Consider the following 21,402-nt stretch of genomic DNA (forward strand, 5'->3'; position numbering starts at 1 on the left):
GATTATGGATAATCAATAATAACCGTTAATAATAAAAAAATACTATCTTACAATTGGTAGTCGATTATTTGTACTGTTACTTTTTAATTCATTTATTCTTATATATTTTTGTAAATTTTTACTGCTTTTCAATATCATTAGTGTTTGCAGTTTTCTTCAAAATTTTTATTTTTTTCTAATTATAAATTAAAATGTTTAAAAAATTTTTGATACTTTATCAAAGTTTATCTATATATTTCAATATAGTTTTTATCAATTATTTTATCAATTTTTGTTTTCTTGTTATATATTTTTTTCAATTTCACTAATTTCCCCGACACTATGTTCTATGTTTTATTATTTTTTTTAAAGAAATATTTGATCTTTTGCCATTATAATGATTTACTACAACTGCTCCTACCTTCCTACGTAATTGCATATTGGAAACACAGGTGTGGAAATATGATCCAATCCTGATATTACCATATGAAAATTATATGTATTATATATTATTCCATGAAAAATTATATTACATTCTAGCTGAAGTAATATTAGAACAATTAGAATGTTTATGATGATGCGTAATGGTATTTCTAGTGCTTTTTAATTATTAATTATCAAATGGTAACTTTATATTGAAAATTGTAAATTCTCAAAAATACTAGTATTTTATATTATTATAATTACCAAAAATAACTAATCACCTGCATATCTTATGTATCAATTCTAAGTTCTAATCGATTCTATTTAATTAATATAAGAGCGAGTATATATAGATTTCTTTGAATTTATACAATCTGTATACCGTTTAATTTTACATTTTCAAAATAGCATTATTGATTAAATTATATTGCAATATCAAATACCACTTCCATCCAGCTTCATAATGAAATGTATATTCTATCCTTTGTATATAAAATCTGTTGATTAAATTTGTGATATATCATCGGTATTAATTTATTAACGTGTTTTGTGAGTCCTGAAAATTCATCACGCTCATAAAATAATTTTTCAAAATGTCTTAATTTACGATTCTCATTATTTCCATAATATTTTTCAGGGGACGCTTTCGTTGCTGTTTTTATGGCCTATCGCCGTCTTCATCACTCTTTTCATAATTAGGCAATCAGTCAACATCTACAGGGTGCCAACATGTAAGTAAAATTATATATTTTATTTATTTAATGTACACCCAAAATATATTATTCATTGCATATTGTTTAATTTATGTGTACATGGTTGTTTCTACTGCAATTTGCAACATAATTTAAGATTTGTGAATTCATACTATATAACCAAATTACCCATTGCTGGTTTTTCTTAAACTCTGGTAATTTTTACACAATTTTTTTAGGTTGATAAATGTTAATAATGTCAATGGACTCGATAAGGTTATATATCATTGGGTAATTATTACTTTTTAATTATATGAACGATTTACCATATTGCACCAATCTTTGCAACATCATTTTTATTTAACTTGGTCCATTTTTTTTAAATTTTATAAGCTTTGTCATACTATAAGTTTTACCACATTACACTGATTTTTATAACTACATTCTTATTTATTAGAAATGACTCTAACATTGCCAATAACGTCAATGCACTTGGTGTTCGAAAAGGTTTTTTCAATGGGCCGTTAATTAGACAAACGATCTACCACATTAAAATAATCTTTGTAAATTCATTCTTCATGTTTGTTGAATTGAAAATTGTTTGTTGAAACAATTGTAAAGCTTATTTCTTGACGAATTTTAATGTAAGGGCAACAACCTACTTTATAATTATAAAAATTAATATATTTATTTTTATGAATATTAACTATAAAGAAGTTTTTTCTTTTTTGTGCATTGTCAATTTCATACCGTTATTACTTTCTTCAAATTCATTTGGATATATAATAAGCATTACTGATTCTAGTAGCTATAAATTAAATCGAAATTTTCCATTCAAAGTCAATTTTCCTTCAAGAAAATCTATCAATGTTCGTTCTGATGCAAATGTGGAGAAAACGTGAGCGTGACACAATTCATTGGACAAAATGCATTTGTTAATTTCAGTATTCAAAGTGCATCGCACCAGTAATAATTTCTTCCTTCACAAGACGTGAATGCAATCAAGGAATGTTTAATTTATTTATTTGTGAAATATTAAAATTTTAATATTTATAGTACACCCATAGTACACTATAGTAATAACAACAATTGATATTTGATAAGTTGTAGCATGCAATTGTGAGCATATCTATAATTTTAATTTCTCTTTCAATTTAGTATGCTTTTGGTGTTTTGGTAATCAAGCAGTATGTATTATTTGGCGAATTATTATTCAAAAATATATTATATAAATATTTTTACTTGTTCTTTCAAACGTATTTCCACTCAAAGAATCCACAAAACTTCGTAAAACACCAACATATTTTACATTTAGTTGTTAAAGAAATTACTAATTGTTAGAAATTTAATGATCTAGGTGCTATTATTGCAATATGTTATGGTTGCTTTAATATTTTTAGTATTTTTTTTTAATTATTGTTATATATCTGATTCCTCTCTGTTATTATATTCGTTGGCGTGATTTGTTGCTCATAAATCAAAGTGAAAGGATTGATGTCTAACATAGAGACATATTCAATTGCATCGTTTGGTCTTTATTTTAAGTTCCTGACACGACATATAGATCAAGAACTTTTCTATCAAATTGAAAAGATCACGCAAAGATCATAGTACAAATCCCATCTATATTTTTATTAGTCTCCTTTATATATGATAAAAAACCAGAATAGTAATTTATTGCACTATGACTTTGATCATTCCGTTATTTATACTATAAAGTAATTGGATTGCCATTTATCAAATCATTAGCATTGCTATGTTAAAATCAAAAGTATATGATCAGTGTTATATAAAGATTTGAAACAGCTTAAATCAATCAATGAAAATTTATCATTGGGAAAACCTTCCCAAATCCACGCAATATCAAATCATGGTACCATGGAATGATGGTCAATGTTCTGATTGACTATTTATAAGAAAATGAAAAAAATCTTTCCAGTGAATGATGATAATACAGCAGAGTCTAATACAACTCTGCTTCAAGAGTATCACAACCTAGTATTACTAGGATTTTGCAATTTGATTTGGAATTTTCAGTAGAATGGCTGATCGATTGCCTCAATGTATTGCTAAATGAAAAGTTTCTGGGGATCAAAATATTTCTACTCAATTAAATTAAAAGACAATCGTTTATGATTGAAATTTTTGTTATTATTATCTTACATTCAAGACGTTATAAAATGTATATCTAAATATATATGTTTATTAATTTTTATTATTTTTTGTTTCAGGTCAATTCAAAGCTCGAGCTTTGCCAAGTATTGGTCTTTTACCATTTATGCAATCTTACATATGTTCGGTGAATGACAATTGTGACCCTATACGAAAATATGAAAGGATACCTTCCTATAAAACTGCTACGTTAGTATAAACTATCTTGTGAATATTATATTAAAAAAATATTTATTGCTTGACTTAGAAATTCAAACTATCGTAATTGCTTCAATTATAAATTATTATGTATATAAAACTTTTTTTCTTGTTACAGATTAACCCCTTTATTGAGAAAATTGCAGCCAATTATTACAAATTCTACGATTATCGAATCAGTAGCAGTTCTTCCAAATGCAGCCCAAATGTTGAATGCATTTTCACTTGCATTAAAAGATCCTGTCCTGAGAGAAATTTTGAGTAAGAGGATAAATCAATCTTCATTTAAAATATTTAATTTTCAAATACATTTCTTTATACTTTAGCTATTTTTCAAGTATACCTCATATGATTAATTAGTGAGTAGATCTGATGAATGAATCAATTAATGAGTGAATTAATTAATGTATGAATGAATTTATCAATCAGTTCATTTGTGATTTGTGTAATAATTTAGTAAATAAATAAATAAAACAATGAATGAGTTGATGAATCACTGATTGTAGCAATAATAAAATAAATGAGTCAAACAAATAAAGAATGGATTAATTCACTATATTAGGCAAAGAGTGGATCAATCAATATATATCGTCTTTGAATATAAATGTTTTAGACTACTATATAATATGTTTATATTTATTTTTATATATTTATTCTTTCAGTCAATGGTATACCAATAAAAGAAATATTTATAAATCCCGAAGAAGTAAAAAAATCGATTGTAGCAGATTTTACTGATTTCAATGAGGATCTAGTTAATTTGGCGTTCAATGGCTCTATTAAAACTGATCATGTAAGTTCATTTTTTTTTTATAATAATAATAGATAAAAATCAACAATTTTGGACTTAAGTTCAATAGTTTATACTAGGCAGATTTGAAGTCTATTTTTGAGTGAAAAATATTACTATTCAGTGTTTTGCCGATAACAGTAAAATTAGGTAGTTAAAAATAATGCTAAAATAAATCACTATAAATGAAGGTTTAACTAAGCAATAACAATATATGATTAGGTAACTACCATGCAAATTATATGCTAAATAATTAAAAAACAACTATACAAAGACGTAATAGGTATAATTATCTAGAGCTTAAAATAACTAAGCATTTAAATATATCAAATCGCATTAGCATTTTAATATTGAATTTTGATATATCTAACTGCATAAATTTACAATAAAGAAATATAGTAGTATAATAGATAATCACGTTTAGAACTTACCCAAACGTAACGACATTTACTTCAATTATATAATTGCAATAATTTTGAAGAAAATTCAATATTTTTGAATATTTAATAGTAAATTATTTTGTTATACGATTGTTTCATATAGCAGTAATAACATTGTTAATTATTCATTTTTTTCAAGTAATTTAATTTTTATCAAAGCAATATTTGTATTTTTTTATTATTGTTGTAAATATCAATTAAGATAATATAATATAATAAAAATTAAAGATAATATTATGATAAATAAAATATAGGAATCACTCTAAAGAGTGAGTTTTTAGATAAGGCTGAAGCAGGTCCATATTTTAAAACGTATTATTTGTTTCAAAAGTTCTGCATTCTTCTTCTTCCCATTCTCTTTTTCAGTCCTCCTATTTTACCTTTGATTTCTGCATTCTACTTCTTTCCAATTTTTTCCTCTGATCTCCTATTTTACTTTTGAATCCTGCATTCTCCTTCTTCCCTTTTTATTCTTCAGTCATTTTACCTGCGACTACGTCGTGTAGGATGCACTCTTTTTACAGAATAGATCCGATCCAGTTTTCTTTTCTGTTCAGGATCGTGCTCAATAGAGTCCTTTCTTCGCCCAATATTTAGAGGACTGCTTTATTTGTTATCTTGTCTATTCACTTTATCTTGTCCATTCGTCTCCAGCACCACATTTCAAAACATTCCAGCTCTACATTGCCATAAATTAAATATGCCTCCAATCACGAAACCTAATCGATCCCCAGCCTTTACCTTTAACATAAATATGTATCTATTATATTATTCCCTTTACATAATCATTATCTGTGATTTTCAAATGTCAGACATCGTAAATTACAGATCACCGAGCTGTTAGGAGTTACAAATGTTACACAATTGGTTTGCGATCCGGAGAAAATTGAACGGTACATTCGTCTTCCCACACGAGACGCTTATTCGAGTATATCGCAGGTACTCTGCTCGCTCGAGGAGGAAACTCTGACTGAGCTGACGAAGAAATTGGCAGCCAGTGCTGATGTTGGGAAAATTATTAGATTGGTAAGCACAATTTGTAATACTCTTATAAGGAATTGTGTGCATTTACTTATTCTTAACAGCCCAAAATGTATATAATTTTTACGTATGTTTTCCTGCAGGTATTTGAGTCCAATTTCAGCGGCATTATAAAACAAGTAGGCATAGAACTTGAAGATATAACAACAATAGCAGCTAAACTGCCAACTTTGATCGAAATTATTCCTAGATTCAGTGATATCTTCGATGACATGAAAAATGTTATTTCCAAGCCTCAAAAGTCTGCCACAAAATCTATCGATACAGGTAGTAACAACAATCAATATCATACTTTTTATTTATGTTTAGACAAAATAAATTTACAGAAAATTGGCTTCACGGGTCAAGTAAGATGCTGTGTGGTCATTCCGTAATTGCAGAACAAGATAAAATTGGAGAAATAATCTCAAAGTTGAAGGATAAGACTGATTCTCAAAAAGAAATTAAGCAACTTCCAGGTAATAAATATAAAATTAAACTATATAAACTAATATTAAACAACTTATAAAAATGATTTATTATACTATATCTTGTAGCAAGTTGCAGATCTCTGTTTCGTAATATAACTTCTATACCAAATGGAAAATTAATTTGGTCTTACATGAAACCTTTGATTCGAGGAAAAATTTTGTACACACCTAATAATGAATTTACTAAAAATCTTATTGCAAACGTAAGTTTATATTTGTAAATTCTTGATATTTATGAATCTCAAATATAAAATTTACTTTATCTATTTTTTAGGCAAATAATACTTTTGTTGAATTAAATAATGTTAAGGTATTAGTGACTTCTATATATGATGGTTTGACCACTTTAAGTAAATTTGCATCATCTGCTTCAAATATAGAGTCGATTATGGAAATTCCAGTAGTTGCCAAAATTTTTGGAAATTCTACCAATGGAATATCATTCAATGATGTTGTTTCTTTCGTTCAAGGGGATGGAAAGGTAAGGATTTTTTTTCCATATAATGAAGAGAATTGACATGATTTTAAATTAAAAAAATTGATTTCTTTGATTAATTTTCATTGGTTTACCTTCAATCTAAAACTTGATTTATAAACTTGATCTAAAAGTTTTCAAAGTAATATTTTTTGGTTCAAGTGATATTTGCAACATTTCATTAAAAATTGAAAATTTATGAAAGACATACGTTTTGATTCAATTGGTTCTGCATTGCTGTATAGTTCCTAAATATATGTTTACCAAAATTAGTTTAGTTATAAATATTCGTTGCCTAAGTCTGTATATTGTCTATATTTAGGAATTAGGCAGAATTTTGGGAGTGATGACAAATGTTTTGGACTGTGTTAGCGTTAATAGATATGAAGGAGTTGATGACGAGGATGAATTGGAAAATCGAGCAGTCAAGCACATGGCTGATAATGAATTTCTTGCTGGTATTAGAAAGAAAATATTACAAATTTTTAATATTTAGAAAAACATTTAATGATTTATTAATATTTTATGATAAAGCAAACATAACTAAGCCTTTGAAATATTTGATAAATTATATAAACTTTGCTTGTTATTAGCTTTGTCATTTAACAAGTATTTTTTCCAACAGGTGTGGTATTTTTGAATTTAAACGACACATCCAAGCCTTTAGAAGAAATTAGTTACAAAATACGAATGGATATAGACAACGTACCCACAACAAGCAGACTTAGAAGTCAGTAAGTAGCAACAAGTCCATTGAAAAATATACTTCAATATTTTAAAATAATATATTACTTTTTTTATAGATTTTGGTTTCCAGGACCCGAATCCGAGTTTGAATACCAAAGATATTACAGAGGTTTCATACAGTTACAGGATTCAATTGACAAAGCAATTATAAAATATTTCACATCAAAATCTGAAACTGTTGATGAAGAAAGTTCTACAAAAAGTTCTGAAGATGCAGAAGATGAGAATAACCAATTGGGTGGCACTTATATGCAAGAAATGCCATATCCTTGTTGGAGAAATGACCCGTAAATAGGAAATGAATTTTATTAGAAGCATTGATGGTGGACAAAATTGTTTTGATTATTTTATTTACAGATTTCAAAATGGTTTATATATTTCGCAAGGACTTCAAGTTTGCTTTTTCTTTGCGTTTATAATGTCGGTATCATCATCTGTTCGATATGCTGTATGGGAAAGAGAATCTGGAAATGTTGAGGTATAATAATTTTAACTGGGTTTTTAATACGAAAAAATATTATAATATCCTTGAATAATAATAATCAACTAATTATAATTATTAAACACACATCAAATATGAATCAACCATAAATTAAATTATGCAATAAAGCGAGTTTTTATTCATCTCGTTATTCAATTTAATATTTCATATGTTATTTATAGTTAATGAGAACCATGGGCTTAAAAGTATGGGCAAATACTTTATCCTGGTTTATAACAACTGCCATAGAAATGACAATAGTTATAGGAATAATAGTATTAATACTCAAAATATGCAATATTCTTCCTAATGCAAATTGGATTTTGCTTTTTATTTATTTCATGTGCTATGGATTTGCGACCGTCATGTTTTGGTAAGAGTTTTTTTTTAGGTAAAATGTATATTAGTTTATTTATCAAATATTTAATATTAATCGGCAATATTTTTTTACTTTTCTAGTTATATGATACAATCATTTTGCAAGGTAGCAAGTTTAGCAGCACTTGGGAGTATCATGTTTAATTTCTTAACATTTATGCCGTATATAATAGTGATCGCTATGGATGCTGTACTTTCGAATAAAATGCAGATGTTCTTAGTAAGTTTATTATTTTGTTTTGATTGTAATTAGTTTATTCTTCCACATATTATTAGACATTGTGTATTTCATGTGTCCAAGAGTACCAGCTTATTTTATCACCTAATTTTTGCCTTTTTAGCAATTGAGCATGTCGACAAGTTTTAGTTACGGTTGTTTGTTGATTACAAGACTTGAAGCCCAAGGAACTGGTCTGACTTGGAACTCAATTTGGGAGCCAATTATTCCAAATGGAGCATCATTGTTGGCAACGGCCGCAATGTTAATTTTTGATGCTCTTTTGTACTGTACCATTGGATTAGTTATTGGAGCTTTCAAACCAAGTAAAAACTTAATTATTTATATCTGTAAGATATTTTTACTCAATATTTTATATTTATAGACAAACCTGCCTCAAACTGTGATAGTGCGTCTGCAGACGCCAATAAATCTGGTGTGAAATTGACTAATATTAGTAAAGTTTATAATAAAGGAAAATCTGATGAAAAAGTAGCTCTTTCTGACATCACTATTGATTTGCCAGCTGGAAAAATTACGGCGCTCTTGGGAGAAAATGGAGCTGGAAAAACTACTTTGATGTAAGGGCAACATTTCAATATTTTTAAGTAAAATTATTGCTTTTGAATATAATTGCAAACCATCATATGATTTTATCAAAAATATAATAAAATTTAATAAAAAAAAAACTGGTCAAGGAAAAGCTATTAAAATTACACCAAGATTAATAATTTTTATTGAATTTTAATTGAGTTTACCAGATTAGGTAATTTTTTTAATAATATTTTTTTCTAGAAAAATATTAACGGGAACTATTTCGAAAACCAGTGGTAAATTAAATATTGGAAAAGGTGGAAAAAATATAGGAGTTTGTCCACAAAATAACGTCCTATTTGATGTTTTAACACCGATGGAACATCTTGAATTGTATTCCAAGTTGAAAATGGGAAACGCTGAGGTGGAAAAGGATATGATTGATAAGTATGCATATTTTTTATTTTTTTACTAAACTTTCAGTTAAACAGAGATTCAAATAATTAGTCTGAATTATCCATTTCAGCATGCTTTCTGCACTGGATCTTGGACCATTTGAAAACTATTTCGCCAGAAACTTATCAGATGGATTAAAACGCAGATTATGTGTAGCTATCGCCTTTATAGGTATTATTTCTATATTTATTTTAATTTATAATTTTCTTATAATAATTCTATTTCAAAGGAATCTAATCTTAAAAGTTGTTGTAAAACAGTTATTGTTATCATACTTATTTTTCAATGTTGATGTTCCTGAAAGAGAATGTTTCACCAAATTTACTAATTTAGTAGTGTCGACCTTTTAAGTTATTCTGAATCTACTGAAATAAATATTGGGAAAAAAATATATTTGTGTGTATGCAATCTAAAATTCTAGTCTATTTGGAGTACCCCTACATGTTCTATTTATAAGACGCTTTAAAAATTAGCTGTTTTCTTTACTAACATTATTTTTTGATATTAAATATTTTGTTAGGGCACCCGAAATTAATTATTCTCGATGAACCGAGTAGTGGAGTCGATCCGGTGGCGCGCAACGGTTTATTAAATTTAGTTGGTAAGTTGACCAGCCAAAAATCTAATGAAGTCCAAAGTACTGTCTTACTTACAACACATCACATGGATGAAGCTGATTTTATAAGTGATACACTTATGATTATGAACAAGGTAAAATATCTTTATATCACTTGATTTTTAAAGATTTGTAAAAGCGCATTTTGATTAGTATTTATATAAAAAATAAAGTTGATATGATTTTTTCCCCAGGGTAAGATTTTAGCGTCAGGGACACCGAGGGATTTGAAAAGAAAATACTGTTATTATGTTCTAACAGTAAGATTTTTCCAAAAACATAGCGCAGAGGAAAATCGTAAGGGAAAATACATGCAAGTACTTAGTCTTTTAAAAGATGCCATAAATAATGCAGAAATATTGGAGGAAGACCAGCAACAAGTAAAAATCAAGTTGCCTTTATGTGATAACAAAGGAGAAAGCACAAAGTATGTAAGCCAGTAGCCTTAAAATTTCTTACGAATAATATAAGATTCATATTTATTATATTTTTGTCAATCGATATAACAGTACAAAAAATACAAGTTACTTACTTCATAATACTCGTTTCCAACGCGTAGTAAATGTAAACTTAGGCATTTTGTGGGATTTATTTTGATAATTTTGTGGTACAGATAAAGTAAACCAATAAAACGTTAAGTATTGTCTAATAAATACAATCAAGTTTTAATATATTAGTTTATTAACTTTTCTAAAGATAGGCACTCTTTCTGCAATATGGGTCCTATCCAGTTTCCTTTTCTTTTTATGATCGTGCTCAATAGAATTGTTTCTTTACCCACTCACCTCAGAACTTCTTTATATATTATCTTGTCTGTCGACTTCATCTTATTCATTCGTTTCCAGCTAACCATTTTAAAACATTCCAGTTAGTTTTTGTCAGCCTTTATTAGAGTCCACGTCTCTGGTCCAAACAGAGCTATGATCCACTATATAATATATATTATTTTTTCCAGCTTTCACATGGCCTTAAAGTCTTTGGAAGAGAAATATTTGTCAATGGGAATTGAGAAGTTTTACCTAGAAGGAGGTGGATTAAGCGACGTAGTATCGGCTTTGTGTTATGCGCCAACAGAAAATGGAATTGCTAATGGTCACACTAAAGTAAATTTATCTACAGACACTTTATACGAAAATAATGGAGGTAAATAAATAAATAATAAATACTTAGTATGAATAGTTCATTATATTCACTTTCTTTCGACAATCGACTTTCCACAATTTATTCCTCCCTGCTTCAACAATTTGTGAACCCTTTTATTTCCAGAGTTACAATGAATTATGACACATGCTGCGAATAAAATTTTCAAGAATATGTTGTAAGCAATTGTTATATCTGCGTACATGAGTTTTATCATTTTTAGATATGGGGCGTTAAGAACTCCAAAGACGACTTAAGTCATTTACTGAACATCAGCACGAGTCCTGAGGGTTTATCGGCAACTTTCCTTCGTTTTAAAGCTCTGCTTACAAAACGAGCTTTTAACGTGACCAGGAATCGCAGAACATTGCTGGCTGTCCTGGTACTTCCTGCTCTTGTACAGGCTGTCGCCATGGGATTCTCTCTTATTAAACCGCCTTTGGAGTTGGAGCATCCTTTGAAGCTATCAGGGGATTTGTATCCAGGATTGCAATTTATAAGGTTGGTAAATTATTGACAATATTTTAGGCAAAACAAGTTTTGTTGTTTAGAATAAATAAAAAATCAATTATTTTCAAAATGCCTAGTTATTTTGAAAATACATAAATATTGATGATATAATACAATAAAATTTATTTCAATTTTTAGTACGAGCAATAAAATTAATGGTTTTGCAAAAAAACTTGAAGAGGATTTGTTTGCAAGATCTCAGTTTACCAGGAAAAGTGTCGGATACCAAAATGTACGTAATGCACAAAGTATTCTATTACTTATGTTTATAAATTAGTGATTGTGCATAATATTTTTCTTTAAATTTAGATAACATCAGAATGCGAATGCAACGAAGGTAAACATGTATGCTATCCTCCTGTGGAAATTTCTGGTTTTGAATCAAATAATTACGAAAATATTATAAAAATTCCAAGTGCAGAACAAACAGTCCGATGGATTGTTGATACGAACCAATTGTTTATTGAAAAAAGGTAAAAATGTATATATTAATAAAAATATTTTTATATGCACTTAAATAACCTGGGATATTCTATCCAAAAACAATTTAGATATGGTGGTTGGTCTGTTGAAACTGATCCAGAATCGAATGCATTACCAGTTGTCTGGTATAATAACAAAGGATACCATTCGATGCCAGGGTTACTAAATACTTTGAACAACGTTTTGCTGAATTTGTTTAACAGAAATCATAAAGATTGGAACGCTACTAGAATAAACACATTTTCTCATCCGCTTAGATTGTCTAAGGAGCAGTTGGGGAAATCTACTTTGTAAGTGAATTTGTTTTTACTATTTCATATTTGTTAACTTCTTGAGAGAAAATGTCTCCGCCAGAAAAGCCGATTTGCTAATTTTGTTGTCTCGGCGCTTTAACAAAATTCTGAGTCGTTTGACACTAAAATTGGTAAAGTATGTGCATATGTATGACCGTGCGTGTATATGTGAACCAAAATTTGTTCTGTCGACGTTTTGTCAAATATGACTAATTTAAAATATGTCAAAAAAATGCACATCAAATAAGATGAGAAATCAAATATTTAATATTATGTCCAAAATTTACGAATTTTTGAGTTCATTGGGATGTCCAACCCTACTGCAAAATAATCTACGGAAATTGCAATTATGTTAGAGAAGATAGCTTGTTGTTAAACTAAATAGTATATAAATAACTTTTATTATTGCGGCAAGTTAAATATGGATTCTAGAAATCAAGAACAGAAGAAGCCACCACATACGATGGAGCAATTGTTTGTCCTGTATTCAAAATTTCAAAATATACGACCAGATGTTGATGGAAAATCTATAACTTTAAGGCAAATTGACAAATGGTTTCGCCAAGCAAAGCTTTTCGAAAAAACTAAATTGACAACGACCGATACAGGAGTACAGTTCTTTAAATTCAAAAAAAAGCAATTGACTTTAAATGAATTTCAAAAATTTTTGGAAGAATTGTGCGAAACAAAAGAAATGGACTTAGAAGAACTTAAAGATAAATTGTTATTAAGTGGTGTACCAGGCAAAGCTGCAGGGACGATGGAATGAATTTACATTTAAAAAAAAAAATATATTTCATCAATAACAATATAAAATTATATGTAATATATGCTTATTTTATGTATATTTTGTATTGATTATTCACTCCATTTAATAATTTTCTGAACTTAAGTAGTATATATTTTGCAAGGAAATTCTAGTCTTTACTCTTGTTGAAATAAAAAAAATAATAGTAATATATTAATTTACTTTATAATTTTTCTAATGAATTTCTTATTAGATTGCATCACGTAGCCGATGCAGGAATATCTTGTGATTCTTGTTGGATTCAGTTTAATGACCGCAATTTCTAATAAAGTCTTACAATTAGTCAGTCTTTACTCTTGATAAAGAAAAGAAGATGAATAAAACATAATATTTCTAAGTTCTAATTGGACTGAATCATGTAGCCGATGCAGGAATATCCCTTGTGATTCTTATTGGATTCAGCTTAGTGGTCGCAATTTTTATCATAGTTTTAATTAAGTCTTAGTTATAGCCGTCAACCTTGTTAAAGCAAAGAAAATAAATATATTGTTAATAATATTTTTGAATTCTTATTAGATTACATCATGTAGCCGATGCAGGTATATCACTTGTTATTCTGGTTGGATTCAGTTTGGTGACCGCTTCAGCAGTTTCTTATTTAGTTCAAGAAAGAACATCACATGAAAAACGTTTACAATTACTAAGTGGCGTCAGTCCAGTATTATATTGGTTTACAGCTTTTATTTGGGACTTACTGGTAATTAACTAAAACTAAATTAATAACAAAGATCGTTACTGTGAGAACAGGATTTTTTAAAATGGGTATTGATCTAAAAATCATATTTTATCATAGATATTACCATTAGTTTTATAATAATTAATTTTATTTTAAATATTAATATATTAAATAATTATATGCTAATTAATTTATTATTCTAGGTTTGTTTAGGAGTTATAGCAATTGCTGTTGCAATATTTCTCATTTTTAATATCCCGGTATTCACAGCCAAAGAAAATTTATCTGGTATTACTTTGATACTATTTTTATACTGGTGAGTTACAAAAGTTGTTTATAATTTTTATTTTTAAATTAAAACATTACCGTTTTTAATGATCATAATAATGAAACCATCGATATAATGGCACTAGAAATTTATAAAAATAGATATATTATTCTAGAATTTTAATTCTTCAGATTTTTAACGGAAAAAAACGCTTTATATTTTTGAACTGTAGTTGTTTTAACATATAAGTAGCCGCTTTTAAGCATTATATAATTTTTGAACAATTTTCTTCATAAGTTTAATGTTTAGTAAAACAAAGTATTTAGTTTAAACATTTTAAAAATTATATTAATTCTATTTTCTAGTTATGCTTGTCTTCCACTTATGTACATACTGGAAAAACTATTTCAAATTAATAGTTTAGCTAACATGATACTGTTTTGCTGTAATGTATTTATTGGAATGATAACTATTTCCACAATATTGTTAATGGAAGTTTTGGGAAAAACACAGGTAATAAATAGTTAATTATATTTATATATATATATATATATATATAGTGTGTGTTAATAAATGAATAATCTAGTATAGCAAATAAATAACCCTCTAATATAGGCTGTTGCTGATGCAAAAGAAATCCTGCATTCAATTTTTCTTATTATTCCACAATTTGCAATGGCTGATGGGCTGATTGAAATATCGAAGAATTATGTACAGGTATTTATAACATAATAGTAATAATTATTAAACTATCAAATTCATTTTTAATAATATTAATTTTTAGGCTATCCTGCTTCAACGATTTTCAATTGATACGTACATATCTCCACTATCTTGGCAATTAATGGGAAATCATTACTCAATGTTAATAATTGTAGGTACTGTGCTATTTATTGTGAATATTCTTTTAGAGTATCACTGGCTTCCTAGAAGATTGAACACCAACAGGTAATAAATAGACTATCATTTAGAAACAATAGAATATCATTTTTTATTTCAAATAATGTGTTTTTCTTATATAGATCGTACGAAGAAGAACATGATATTAATGTCCAAAAGGAAAAAGTACGTGTTTGTGAAAGGACAGGGCCTTTAAGTGAAGCAGTTGCTATTAAAGATATTTATAAGAACTACGGATTGCCTTGCAGTTCTCAAGTTGAGGCTGTTCGTGGTGTTAGTTTTGGGGTACCTCTTGGACAGGTATTTGGATTTTAAAATTCTAGAATGATTTGTTTTTGAAATTGATGCAAGAAGTTTCATGTATGTTTTGTGTAACTGTTTATTATTACGGTTAATCGTGATACCAAACAATGTATGCTACAAAAATTGGAATCTATAATTTCAGTGCTTCGGTCTTCTTGGTATCAATGGTGCTGGTAAATCTACAATGTTCAAAATGCTCATTGGAGAACTACGACCATCTCAAGGAGTTTTGGAAACTTATGAAAAACACAACAGTGGAGTAATAAGTTATTGTCCTCAAAATGATGCATTAGATCCTCTCATGACTCCAAAAGAGCACATTATATTTTATGCAAGGCTGAGAAGGATACAAGATGAGGAATTGGTATAATATTTATTAATCATTTTTTAAAAACCAGATGATGCTGAAGAGGTTATTAGTTATTGAGAACTAAAATACCATTTTCCATTACAGATCAGTAAAAATACATTAAAAAAATTCGGTCTTACTGAGTACCAAAATGTGCAAATCAAGTCTTTAAGTGGTGGAAATAAAAGAAAATTAAATGCAGCAATTTCTGTTGTGGGAAATTCGAAAATAATAATAATGGATGAACCAACAAGGTAAAGTCAATAAAACACATTCTGCCTTGTCTTTAAATTTTAATTACTTATATTCTTTTTTCTAGTGGAATGGATCCTAATTCTCGGACTCAATTATTAGTCAAATTAAAGAGTCTAGTTAAAACTGGTCGGAGTGTGTTGGTTACATCCCATAGCATATCAGACTGTGAAGCAATATGCAGCAGAGTGGCAATTATGGTTGCTGGAAAATTAATAGCAATTGGAAATCCACATGAATTAAAAACTAGGTAAAACGGTTTAACAATTTTATAATAATTGGATGAGGAAGGTCAATTGATTATCATGAGCAGCAGATAATATTACATTATTATTTTATAAAATGTTTAGTATAGCTGCTCTTGTTTTAGATTTTTCTCAGGCAATGTGATATCCATTCATATAAATGATTTGAGCAAAATAAGTGATATCAAGACAGCATTTTCTACATCAATATCACAAGCACAATTCTTAGGAAATAACTATCATACAGTGCATTATTTGGTTCCAAATGTTAAAAGTATAAGTGAGTTATTCTATATCATGGCAGAGATATCTGAAAAGTATGATATAGATTACACGATAGCACTACCTTCTTTAGATAATGTAAGTAAAAACTGATCATGGTTAAAAATTTACTAATTCAATCATAAAATGGCATTTTGAACATTTTAATATGTATAAATCATTGAATTAATATTATAATCATATCAATATTCATGAGTGATTTATAAGTAAACGAGTTGCTGTAAGGCTTTATAATGTTAGAATCTACATAAAAACTTCAATTTCGAAACAAGAATTCAATTAATGCTAAATTTTCATATAATTATTATAAATATTTTGAAGTTAATTTACAACTATGTTATATAAGGTTTAACAAAATACGTATTTAATTGATTTTATTTTTAGGTTTTTGTGAACTTATGTAAATCAGAATCAAAACCTGAAATCAATGCAGAAAAGCCACTTAATGGTTCAATTGCACTACAAAACATTACCATATCAAATGGTAATAGAACTGAAGATAACATAACTCATCTATAAGAATTATATTAAGTTCTTTTTTATTTAAATTTAAGAAAACACTTTCAGTAACTAATAACAGAATGTATTACTAAGTGATATTGTTTATAATGTTAAATATAAAATTATTTTACAATTTTGTTGTGTGTTCTGCACTTACATAATATTTGGAAATTCAAGGACTTTTTGATACACAAACTAAAGCCGGTCGTAAACAACGTTCATGCAGTTTATAACCAATTTTGATAACTGATACAACCATACCGGCTTCTTTGTCTTTGACTTCTTGTTGTGTAAGAGCTTCATGGAAATTTGGATCAAACTTTAGATTTAAGGGATCCACAGGCTCAAGTTTATGGCGACCAAACATTTGTTTTAAAGAAGCATTAGTCATAGTGAGACCTTCATAAAGATTTTTCAAATGTGGGTTCTTTTCATTCACTTCATCAATTGGCACAGCCTTGGTGGCTGTATCTAGCACATCGGCTACTTCAATCAAGTCTTTACAGAAACCTTGGATACCAAATTGCTTTGCCTCCTCGATTTGTTTTGTTAAACGTTGCCTGACGTTTTCCCTATCGGCAAGTGACCTTTTATATTTGTCATCCAATTCTAATTTGTCTTCTGATAAAGTGCCAACCTCTTTAGTCAATCTATCAATTTCTACGACTAGTTTTCTTTCATTATCTGTCAGTTCTCCTTTGCCCAAGATTTTTTCTGCAATGACTTGTAATGGATCTACAGTTTCTTCTGGCTGGGCCTCCTTTGTAGCGGCAGTTCGCATTTGTGTAATCAAAAGTGGTTGGAATTTCTCATTATATGTTGGGAAAGCCGACCGAGCTAACTTTAAGAGACTCCTGATACTTATAGTCTTCATCGCAATAGCCATTTTTAGGTTAGATTGAGTTAAGTGCACAGAAACAATTAAACTAAATTACTTTGCACAGTCGCTTCTTTACGTACAAATTTTTAAATTTTGAAAAAAATTTAGATGATGTAATAAACAAAATTATTGACACGAAACATGAAAAACGTGAGAGATAATCGAAGATCGAATTTTTCTAATTTGAACGTTGCCAGTGCTGCCTGATGACAGATCAACTGTCAAATGTGTCAAATGTCATGGCGATTCTAAATTTGTTGTTTAGATATAAAATGTGGTGAGTTATTTTTATTTATTTATATATTCAGAAGAACGTGAATATACGTTTGTACCGATACACAATCTAAAGTGATTGTTAGCACTAAATTAAATATAATACAATGAACTGTGAAGGTAACGAACTGTTTTAGTGAAATCATGAATATATTATGTTCTATTATTATCTAGCGTTGTTAAATTCTTTTTCTCTCTTTTTAATTATGTGCTCATTTCATTTAAATGATCTTTCTTTAAGAAATATGACTAACTATTAGGATATGTCTAGAACTTTTTCCTTATAGAATATATGCATTAAAAAAAATTCAAATGAAATATTTACTTCATAATTACTAGTTTTATTATATAAAGTTTGCTTTTATTAGCTTAATTATTGATTCATGTTATATTATAAAGGGTATATTCTAAATCCTTAAATGATTTTATAGAAGTACTGTGTTACACGGAGACTACCTGTACACGATAATGTCAAGAGGCTGCTTTTATATCTAAAGATTTATGTGCATTAGCACAAAGTTTGGTCAGTAAAGGTCATACTAAGGGCAATCTAATTCTCTTATCAAATATTTTGTCACGATTTTCAAGCAAGTGTAAGAAATTTAACAATTTGAAATGTTTAGATCCAGTTGAAATGAGTCAAGTTGAGACTGCTTCACTGAGAAATCTTTAATTCTAACTCCAAATCATCTGCAAACATTAAGCTGGGATTATTAATAACTTTAGATACATTATCAATAAAAATATTAAATAGTAATGCTCTAGAAGTTGAGATGATCATTGCAAAAGTGCTAAAAAAACATTGAGGAATACGAATTGCTGATAAGTTGTTTTTATATAATTTACTATTCCTAAATTTAAAAGTAATAATTATTTCTTATACTTATTATATTAACAATTCCATGAAAGATGTATCATTGTGCAAGAGTCAGTAAAACGCAATTACAATGTTGTATTTAATTATATTATACAATTACTACAATAAACAATTTCTTATTAAATTATTTACATCACAATTGATTTGCAGATTGTTCTATATTACATATTTTCTATTTATTTTTTATCATCTCCAGGAAATGATTGATATTCAGAGTACTGTGGAAATGACTCCAGACCAGTAGTCGGCTTTTGCAAAATACCACTCTTGTCTGTTTTGAATTTCTCATCTATTAATTTAGAATTCTTTTGCTTCATTTCAATTATTTTCAAATTATGATTGATCTCTTCTTCAGTTGGTGGTTCCGTGCGTCTATTTCGCAACCATGCTTCCCATTCTGCAGGTAATTCCTGATCAAACTTTTCTTTTATTGTTGGCTCAAAATATCTATTCGCTTTGCGTTTACCAATGCTAGGATTTCCTGGAGTTTCATAATACTTATTGCCTAGGTGATCTTTTCCAATAAAGTTTGCTTTAATATTTGCTCTTCCAATCTTGAATGAGTTTATAAAGTTTTTAAGGACTTGAAGGTACACATTTCTGGCCGGAGGTTGCGCCATTTGTAATAAATTTATATTAAGCAAGCTCTATATTTCATTTACAAACTCTTTTTGTGCTTAGATGAGTTTCAGTATTTTATTGAAACAAATTATTATTGAGAAATTAATTATATTATATTATTTCTTATTATTATATGTTTTTACAGGTTATGTCAAATATGACATTTATGTATTGGCAGAGCGCCAATTCAAAAAAAAGTTTACACTTGGTTTGGCAAATGTTGCGATTTGAAACGAAATTTTCAAATTAAATTAATTATGTAGTGAAGCTCAATACTACCTAGTGTTGCAAATAACTATATAATATTTAATTTTCTATTTAAAATGCTTTTTCTTTGAATACTTAAAGTATATTTTTTTTGCAGGTGCTCATAACTTGTAGAAATCAAGAAGCATACAAAAATTAAATCAAATGCTTATTTGATGATTTATGTAGAGTAATATCTGAGCAAATAAAATTATTATAATCATGCGTTGGAGTTTTTAAAATAATGTATATATTTGTATAAAACAATTAAAGTTGTTGAAAATGCGGTCGTCCTGTTATTTGATTGGTCGGCTTCGGTTTTAAGTTCTACATTCTGCTATTCGCCTGCGATAATTTGACAGATCAAAAAGATGGCCACACACATGAGCACATGGGTTTCTAATATTGTCTAGGAGCATGGCTGACAGTTGGTCTAAGGCAGTCGGTGCGAATGCATCTCAATCAAGACTAAATTGTTAAAGTATTTTTACGCATTAATTATAGCGTCAGTTTATAGAATAATGGAGAAACATTGAATGCAATAAAAATATAACCGACTGAAGCGGTTTATGAAGTAAACTACATCGCCTTTATTGTAAGTCTATAGATTCTTTTTTGGTAAAATGCATATTTTATATTTATGGTTAATTCCTTAGAGAAATGCTGTACAGGATTCTAATTGTTAAAGAAGGAATAACATATTTATTGAAAACGTTACTGATGTGTTTAATCACCAGAAGAAAATTTTGAATCAACATTATTCTGAATTTCGAGAATGATTTGAACATAAATCGGTTAAATTAAGAGATGAACCTATCTCGACACACACAGTTTTAAACATATTCTATTGAAAGACAATGAAATGATCTGATTATCAAAAATATCCAGTAAATAGAAGTATGTTGAAAAGCACCACCTGCATAATTATGTAAATAAGGCCTTTTTTATATATACACATTCCTATGTGCATTATTAAGAAACTTCAACTTGAATTGTGTTTAATTCTCAACTGAATTTTAGTGCAACATTATTCAATTAGATTAGCAATGGAGAATAATTACCCCTATTATGATATTTTGTCCGATTTAATAATAAATTCATAATAAACTTGAGAAAATTATCTCCAAGTTGGAATAAAATTTGATGTATCCATACAGTTCTCTTTATGAAAATTCAGAAACCTTTTCAACAATGTTTTTAATAAACATATTTCTTCTTTAACAATTAAAATCCTGTACTGCATTAGTGCAACTTGATCACTTTTGAAGCAGAATTTTTCTAAAGAATTAACCTTTAATTAACTTCAACATCTGATTTACGTGCAAAAGTGTTCTTATTCTGAAAACTATTATAAATAGATATTTATACTAGTTAAACACACAATGA

The 21,402-nt window shown here is 28.2% G+C and overlaps 4 protein-coding genes and 1 long non-coding RNA gene across 7 annotated transcripts in view; 3 read left to right on the forward strand and 2 right to left on the reverse strand.

Annotated features, from left to right (window-relative positions):
• LOC113383066 (ATP-binding cassette sub-family A member 1) overlaps positions 1-17,230 on the forward strand; it is a 49,023-nt gene extending 31,793 nt beyond the window's left edge. Inside the window, exons 3-40 of the mRNA XM_026621316.1 lie at positions 1,040-1,133; positions 3,326-3,455; positions 3,583-3,725; positions 4,127-4,257; positions 5,523-5,720; positions 5,819-6,002; positions 6,062-6,193; positions 6,272-6,408; positions 6,480-6,686; positions 7,003-7,138; positions 7,306-7,414; positions 7,484-7,714; positions 7,785-7,905; positions 8,091-8,281; positions 8,368-8,506; positions 8,628-8,829; positions 8,889-9,084; positions 9,299-9,484; positions 9,564-9,664; positions 10,014-10,204; positions 10,304-10,536; positions 11,065-11,252; positions 11,420-11,427; positions 11,473-11,750; positions 11,898-11,991; positions 12,069-12,232; positions 12,311-12,532; positions 13,860-14,040; positions 14,223-14,335; positions 14,653-14,800; positions 14,903-15,004; positions 15,072-15,235; positions 15,310-15,487; positions 15,633-15,854; positions 15,945-16,093; positions 16,159-16,341; positions 16,462-16,696; positions 17,003-17,230. Coding sequence (XP_026477101.1) covers positions 3,373-3,455; positions 3,583-3,725; positions 4,127-4,257; positions 5,523-5,720; positions 5,819-6,002; positions 6,062-6,193; positions 6,272-6,408; positions 6,480-6,686; positions 7,003-7,138; positions 7,306-7,414; positions 7,484-7,714; positions 7,785-7,905; positions 8,091-8,281; positions 8,368-8,506; positions 8,628-8,829; positions 8,889-9,084; positions 9,299-9,484; positions 9,564-9,664; positions 10,014-10,204; positions 10,304-10,536; positions 11,065-11,252; positions 11,420-11,427; positions 11,473-11,750; positions 11,898-11,991; positions 12,069-12,232; positions 12,311-12,532; positions 13,860-14,040; positions 14,223-14,335; positions 14,653-14,800; positions 14,903-15,004; positions 15,072-15,235; positions 15,310-15,487; positions 15,633-15,854; positions 15,945-16,093; positions 16,159-16,341; positions 16,462-16,696; positions 17,003-17,137 — 6,015 coding nt within the window. The 5' untranslated portion in view covers positions 1,040-1,133; positions 3,326-3,372 and the 3' untranslated portion in view covers positions 17,138-17,230. The remainder of the gene's footprint in view (positions 1-1,039; positions 1,134-3,325; positions 3,456-3,582; positions 3,726-4,126; positions 4,258-5,522; positions 5,721-5,818; positions 6,003-6,061; positions 6,194-6,271; positions 6,409-6,479; positions 6,687-7,002; positions 7,139-7,305; positions 7,415-7,483; positions 7,715-7,784; positions 7,906-8,090; positions 8,282-8,367; positions 8,507-8,627; positions 8,830-8,888; positions 9,085-9,298; positions 9,485-9,563; positions 9,665-10,013; positions 10,205-10,303; positions 10,537-11,064; positions 11,253-11,419; positions 11,428-11,472; positions 11,751-11,897; positions 11,992-12,068; positions 12,233-12,310; positions 12,533-13,859; positions 14,041-14,222; positions 14,336-14,652; positions 14,801-14,902; positions 15,005-15,071; positions 15,236-15,309; positions 15,488-15,632; positions 15,855-15,944; positions 16,094-16,158; positions 16,342-16,461; positions 16,697-17,002) is intronic.
• LOC113383074 (grpE protein homolog, mitochondrial) lies at positions 17,141-18,164 on the reverse strand. Its single transcript, XM_026621331.1, has one exon. It carries the CDS (start codon positions 18,003-18,005, stop codon positions 17,292-17,294), a length of 714 nt encoding a protein of 237 aa, XP_026477116.1. The 5' UTR covers positions 18,006-18,164; the 3' UTR covers positions 17,141-17,291.
• A 104-nt stretch (positions 18,165-18,268) lies between these two features.
• On the forward strand, positions 18,269-18,985 carry LOC113383076. The gene is made up of 3 exons (XR_003367708.1): positions 18,269-18,392; positions 18,704-18,795; positions 18,896-18,985. It is a non-coding gene; the product is annotated as an uncharacterized LOC113383076 (long non-coding RNA).
• Positions 18,986-19,235: 250 nt separating this feature from the next.
• LOC113383075 (NADH dehydrogenase [ubiquinone] 1 alpha subcomplex assembly factor 2) lies at positions 19,236-19,877 on the reverse strand. Its single transcript, XM_026621332.1, has one exon. The coding sequence runs from the start codon at positions 19,767-19,769 to the stop codon at positions 19,326-19,328; it is 444 nt and encodes a 147-aa protein (XP_026477117.1). The 5' UTR covers positions 19,770-19,877; the 3' UTR covers positions 19,236-19,325.
• A 576-nt stretch (positions 19,878-20,453) lies between these two features.
• LOC113383073 (disco-interacting protein 2) overlaps positions 20,454-21,402 on the forward strand; it is a 267,401-nt gene continuing 266,452 nt past the window's right edge. For all 3 annotated transcript variants that reach the window (XM_026621324.1, XM_026621325.1, XM_026621326.1), the window contains exon 1: positions 20,454-20,611. The gene's annotated coding sequence lies outside the window, so the exon portion shown is untranslated. The remainder of the gene's footprint in view (positions 20,612-21,402) is intronic.

The sequence above is a fragment of the Ctenocephalides felis genome, unplaced genomic scaffold, assembly GCF_003426905.1.
Source record: "Ctenocephalides felis isolate EL2017-DRISC unplaced genomic scaffold, ASM342690v1 CF-g0.4_SCAFFOLD_03570, whole genome shotgun sequence".
Taxonomy (NCBI): Eukaryota; Metazoa; Arthropoda; class Insecta; order Siphonaptera; family Pulicidae; genus Ctenocephalides; species Ctenocephalides felis.

Excerpts from the sequence above, each read along its gene's own strand:
- LOC113383074 (XM_026621331.1), bottom strand. The coding sequence starts at position 18,005 with ATGGCTATTGCGATGAAGACTATAAGTATCAGGAGTCTCTTAAAGTTA.
- LOC113383075 (XM_026621332.1), bottom strand. The coding sequence starts at position 19,769 with ATGGCGCAACCTCCGGCCAGAAATGTGTACCTTCAAGTCCTTAAAAAC.